We start from the raw sequence: 6,480 nt of genomic DNA, 5'->3' as shown, positions 1-6,480 counted from the left end.
GTTTAATAAAAATATTTAATAAAATAATTGACACTTTGGCTTTGTATTTTTAAATTGCACATTATACTTTGTATTTTATGATGCATTTTTTCAATAAAAAAAATATTTTTTTTTATTTAAATTTATTCAATGTGAGTAAAGAATTTTTTAAAATAATTTTATGGAGGACTTTTTGAATATTTTTTTATGATATTAAATATTTTAAATTTACGTTAAATTAGTAGATAGTTGAGTCAAACTGTTCTCCAGGTTTTAACCGTTTTTAATTTTTTATTAAATAAAATCATTAATGAAACTTGGAATATATTATATTCTACAAAACCACTTCCAGTTAGGGTTAGATATGCGCGGCTGAGATCACAATTATAGCCGTTGGATCATCATCCTGCGGTTAAGATGAAAGAGTAGAGCCGAGACGGAAGGGTACACTGCGTCGCGAGCCCTAAACATCCACTATAAGTTTATCGGCCTCCCTCGATCAACTTCTCTCTCTTCCTCACGCCGCCACTTCCCTCCTATTCTCTGCGTGAGGTGTCGATCAACTCATCTCGGGCATCATGTTGGTTTATCAGGATCTCCTTTCTGGTATGAGTAAAAATCCATTTTTTATTGTTTTTTCCCTTTCTTTGGCTACTTGTTTTTCGATTGGTCGTAGTTTTCGTAGAATTGAAGTAGGGATCTGGCGTAAAATTGGATCTTTGGGGCTATTCTTCCATAGCTGATGTTTTTTCAGTTTTTCCCTTCTTTGCTTGCCAATTCTATGTTGCTGCGCCGCTTTCTTATGCTCGTCGAAGCATGAGTACGATTTTTTTTTTAAATTTCTTTTTTGAGATTAAGGTTCGTTCAGAAGAATTGTTCCTGAATAGCTACCTAGTTCGCAAGCGGTGTGGTGGTGATTGCCTCGTCTTGCAAAATGGTCTCTTTCATTTTGATAATAGAGTCTGGAGATTTTTACGCCGCTTGGTTTTTGAAGCTTATGATCTTATACTAAAATCTTACAAAATTGTACTTTCTATAAGGAATTATCTCCACAGTTTTCTTATTTGACGCTACTCTTAGAGTTTTAACAATTCTATAAAATTCACTATTTCTTTGATTACAAAATTTGTTTTTTTATCTTTCGAAATGCTTAAATTTAATTTAAGATTTATTGCAGTTTCGTCGCAGCACTTATATTTTTTGTGCTTTATTATGCTTCAACTTGGGCGTGGAGTGACTTCTTGTCAGGAGTAGATCTCCTTCAATTACGTTGCCAATTTTTTTATAAGCTCTCTTGTGGATTAGAACACATGCATAAATCCATGTCTTGTATGAGGGTTGATACATGTGTTCAAAAAAGTGCTATTAATCCATGTCTTTTTAACTTAGGATCCTAAATTATCTACTTATTCTTGAATGACAAAATTGCAAATAAACATATTATTTTACTTATAATTTCAAATTTCAGTTTTGTAAATATGCAGTTACAAATCAGGAAATCATGCATTAGATCAATTGGATTTTTTATTTTTATTTAAAAAAAAATAGTAATAGAGTTTTGTTGATTGGTAACTTTGCCCTTGACTTTGGAACACACAAAGTTCTTTTGAAGCAGATCATTATTGATATTTGGACTATTTTGGTTAATTTGTTATATTATATTTGATATTTTCTGATGATAAGTTGACACTTGAATGTGAAAAAATAGTTAAAGTGAAAAAAATATAAAGTGTAGGAGAAACGTTAAAATAAATAATTTGAAAATCATAATAGGACATTTTGGGAATATAATTCTAACTAAACATCATTGAGCTAAGTTTAGTTGAAACTAATGGTTTTGATGGAATTTTGTAGGGTTAGAGACATGTGTAATATTAAAATTTTTAAATGGAAATATTTTATTCATTGTTTTGAAAGGTTTAGTGTGTACAATGCAACATTGATGTGGAAGTAACTATGGATAGACAATAGAGCATAAGTCATCTATATTGAGTCCTCTTTATATATATGTTCATCAAAGATGATTGCCATTTTGGTTTTTGTTGTCTGAAATATAGGCAACTACCAAAAGTTGTTGTCTATAGGTTCATAATCAATTGGCTGAGTTGAGCTTGGATACATTTTGAATGTGTTTCACTTTGAATGTTTCACAATTGTATTAGTCATTAGTTGCAATTTGAGTGGAAGATATGATGATTCTTTTTCCTCCCTATTCTTGTGTGACAATGAACGAATTCATGAGTAAACATGTTATATTCACTCTAAGATAACAAACAATTCATATATTTCTCCATTGCATAGCCTCTTGAGAGTTCCCCTTGCAATATTCAATTCAATTTTTATCCATGCACTGATTTCACTCAGAAATTAATTTGTTTCTAATGCAAAATCTTATTTTTGGGTAGTCAAGCCTCTTTGTTTTAGTGAATAAATTAGAGATACAAGTGCATTAATTATTCATCATCTTGCGCACATCTTAGTCTTCTTTCTTAAATTGCTCTTTTGTCCCTCTTTCTCAATATTTTTCAATGCTGTCGGTGTCAAATAATGTCTTCATGTTCTTTCACATTTGTTTAATCAAATGTAATTGTCTTATTTTCTAGGTGATGAGCTCTTGTCTGACTCATTTCCATACAAGGAAATTGAAAATGGGATGCTCTGGGAGGTTGAAGGGAAGGTAATTTATTTCATTCTTATTTGATTTCAAATTTTTTATCATTTGATTTTAAATTAAGTTGATCAATCTTTGCACTTGATTTCTATGTTTGTTTTGAATGTTCCCTGTCGTGAACTGACTATAATCTTCTATCAATAGTTATGTTACTTTATTTTGTTTGCTCAGATAACACTGCAATTAGTATTCTAGTGTTCCTTGGAAGATAAGAGTACAAATATTATTTTCAAATTTTCACATGTATTATTCAGTTTTGAATATATTAGATATATTTGGCAGTGGGTAGTCAAAGGAGCCGTTGATGTGGACATTGGTGCAAACCCTTCAGCCGAAGGGGGAGGAGAAGATGAAGGTGTTGATGATAGTGCCATTAAGGTTGTCGACATAGTCGACACTTTTAGACTTCAGGTTAATATTTTTTCTCTTTTTCCTCTTAAATAAGCATATACTTCATGATCTATTCTTTCAAGATATCAACTATAACTTTTTGTTTCTATCATGGTAAACAGGAACAACCCCCATTCGATAAAAAACAGTTTGTGACCTTCATTAAGCGTTACATCAAGCTGTTAACACCTAAGCTAGATGAGGGAAAGCAAGAACTGTTCAAAAAACATATCGAAGGAGCGACAAAGTTTCTACTTCCAAAGCTCAAAGATCTGCAATTGTAAGAATTAAATTTTCTTTTATACTCCATTTAGCTAGTGCTTAATAAAGTATATCATTTAGAAAATTTTGATATGCCCATAAAGAACGCTCAGTGCACAGTTGTTTTTCAATGTTGGGGAGAAGGTTTCTAATGTCTGTAGCTTTACTCGAACCTGTCATCGTATGACAACAATTTTATTATTGCTCCTGGACTCTCCTTCAAAATTTTGTATGTGCCCATGATAGTTGTAAAATCTTCACGTTTCTGACTAATCTTCTTTTATCATATTTGATAGTTTTGTAGGGGAGGGCATGCACGATGATGCAAGTGTTGTTCTTGCATACTACAAGGATGGCGCAGTTGATCCAACTTTCCTGTATTTTGCTTATGGATTGAAAGAGATTAAGTGTTAGAAGACATGCTTGCACCAATGGAATAAGTTTTACTTATTTTTTCTACGAAGAATATTCAAGTTTATGTATTTGTACTCTTTTGGAGTTGTTCAAGTGGATGGTTTGTACGACGATTTTTGTCTATTTAATTTATGAAACAAGTATCTATGGTTATTCTCGTTGATTTTAATTGAAAAAACAATGTGACTCTAACTGAGATTTTGAACTGTTTTTTACTTAAATTGGCTCTTAATTTTACTTAATAGCACATTTCAGTTATTTTATATGATATGAATTTATATATTTAAATTTCTACAATTTGTGTATATATATATCTATTCTTTTGTAAACTTTTTTTTAAAATTTAAGTGTGAATATGAATTTGTAGTTTATAAAATTATAGAATATGAATTTTTTATATTGATTTTCAGTATAAGTTTAGACTTTTAGATAGAAACTTGAGCTATAATTCTTAACAATAAAATTTCATAATCAGACATTCATACCCTAATGGATGTGAACATCTTGAGCTATAGTTTGGGTATATATATTTGAAAAGGTTTAAATTTTATTTTATTTTTTATATGAACAGTAATCCAAATGATATTTTATATGAAGAGTAATCCAACTTAAGTTTTGAATTCTTTTGGGCAAATGAAGTTTTAAAATATTTAAAGAGAAATGATATATGTTTTGAATTTCCATCTCCAACTTTCATCTCGACCCAAGTGGCTTCCTGCGTGGACATTTCTACATCAACATCAAATTTTCTTTCCGCCATATTTCTCTCCGCCTCTGCTCCATCTCGAACTCCCATTTCTCTCCGCTTCCCTAAACCCTAAATCTCTCCACTCTCCGCCCCCATCCAACACCCTCTCTTCGCTCTTTGCTCTTCGATCTCCGCTCTCTCCATCTCGAACGCTTTGCCCCAAGCCAACCTAGATTCTTCCCCCCCGCCCTCCCCTGCCCTAAATCTGTCCTGAATCCAGGTATGAGGTGCTACTTAGCTGATTTTACAATTTTTGTGATTTTTTTTTTGTCCAAATCAACTTTCTTTGATTTTGATCTTAATTTTCCTCGATTTTCTTCTGTTTAGTTGCTCGGCTCACCCCAAGGTAACTGTTGGGTTCGACTCTCCTTGCAAACAAGACTAGACTGTGGCACAATACACTGCACCTTCCAAAGCAGGTAACTCTGGCAGACTGAATAATAATCTTTTGTGAATGTTGTTCGATTTTCTTATCCTATTTTGATGCTTGTATACTCTGCTTTAGTATGTAGTACCAAACTATTTTTTTGAAGAAACTACTTTGTCACTGAACCACAACTGCTTTTGAAGAAACCACGAAAGTTCAATTCAAGCTCTTGTTTTGTTCTGATTGACTTGTGCCTGTGCTATCCACCTGTTTGTTTTCAGTTCCCACATCTTCCATGATTATCTGATATGATCACCAGGCACTTAAAAATTTTTTTAGACTTTTTTTGAGTATTGTGAGATTAGTTACTTCAATCTGCTCATTTGCTCACGGATGAGATTTAGTGATTCATGTTCAATTAATTACATCAGGGGGCTGCTGTATCGGATGTGCCTAACACGATAAAGGGGAAGACTCCCAAAACTATCCACAAGACATTCAACCTCAAAAATGACTTTCATTATTGTATAGTAATTGATCCTGTCCGAATCGTTGAATCAACGGACGCTGGGCACGTGGCGCTCTCCAAGTTGCTGACGTAGATCTCCGGCCGGTCGTATGGAGCTCCGGCGAACCTGCAAAGAAGTCGGGCCGGGAAGGGGTTCCCGGCGACGACCCTCCGATGCTCAAGTCAGGCAAGTGAGCAGCAAAGAAGTGGCTCCGAATATGCAAGAATGCGTACCTCCGGTGAAATGCGAGGCTCCTTATATAGAGTTGGGAAGGAGCTCATGCACACATACCGAGGCGAATACGTGTCCCCAGCCCATACCTCAATAAGGGCTTGTCAGAAAGCTTGCCTGACACCATACTGCTACAGTCCAAGCACGTCTTCGATGGGACAGTGGAACCCTTTGTCGTAAGGTTTGGAGTATGGCCTGGCCATAGAGCATGCACATTGTCAGAAGATGTTCCTTGTCCTTTTCTCCTTATTCCATGACGGGTGTCCGGCCGGTCGGCACTCCCCTCACGTCCGGCCGGTCATATGTACTGGTCCACTTAGGAGATTCCCGGTAATGTGCTCTATGGAGACTTTGCAGTATGCTACTTTATGCCTTCGGCCGAACGGGCTATCCGCTCGGCCATATGCCTCTGTTCAACCCGAGCGTCGAAATCCCTAGTCTCGTAGGGTACTCTATGGTTCAGCTGGGACCCCGTTCAGCCGACCGGTCTACCACGGGTCTCCGGTCGGACGTCTGGTATTTTGATCTCCCACGTGGCGTTGACTCCCCAGAAAGGGGGTCCCCCGTTCTTACCGCCGGATCAGTAACCATAGACCAACACACCCACGAACTGAGTTAAGAGCAAAGTTTGATTATGTTTAAGCTTAATAAACTGAGACGTAATCTAAAAAGTTTATGAATCAGATCAATACAATTTATTTGGATCAGAGTCAACCGAAACAAAAGTCATTTTGATAGAGGACAGTACTGCACTGATAGACATCTCTTATAACTTTTTTTTTAAGCATCTCTTCTTTACCATTTGGAATGTGGATTTAGCTTAGCAACTCCATTCCTTTTTGCTTCCCTTAATTAAACTATGGTCTACTCATCACTATTAGTGAACTTCTTTTTTCAGTCTATGTCTTTT

General features: G+C 35.2%; 1 protein-coding gene across 1 annotated transcript; it reads left to right on the top strand.

The window, feature by feature from the left end:
• Positions 1-435: 435 nt before the first annotated feature.
• LOC121982276 (translationally-controlled tumor protein homolog) lies at positions 436-3,868 on the top strand. The gene is made up of 5 exons (XM_042535262.1): positions 436-585; positions 2,583-2,656; positions 2,933-3,061; positions 3,163-3,320; positions 3,598-3,868. The coding sequence occupies exons 1-5, from the start codon at positions 558-560 to the stop codon at positions 3,713-3,715; spliced, it is 507 nt and encodes a 168-aa protein (XP_042391196.1). The 5' UTR covers positions 436-557; the 3' UTR covers positions 3,716-3,868.
• Positions 3,869-6,480: the final 2,612 nt, after the last annotated feature.

Source organism: Zingiber officinale, chromosome 5A (genome assembly GCF_018446385.1).
Source record: "Zingiber officinale cultivar Zhangliang chromosome 5A, Zo_v1.1, whole genome shotgun sequence".
NCBI lineage: Eukaryota > Viridiplantae > Streptophyta > Magnoliopsida > Zingiberales > Zingiberaceae > Zingiber > Zingiber officinale.
This window is presented reverse-complemented; position numbering and strand designations above follow the sequence as displayed.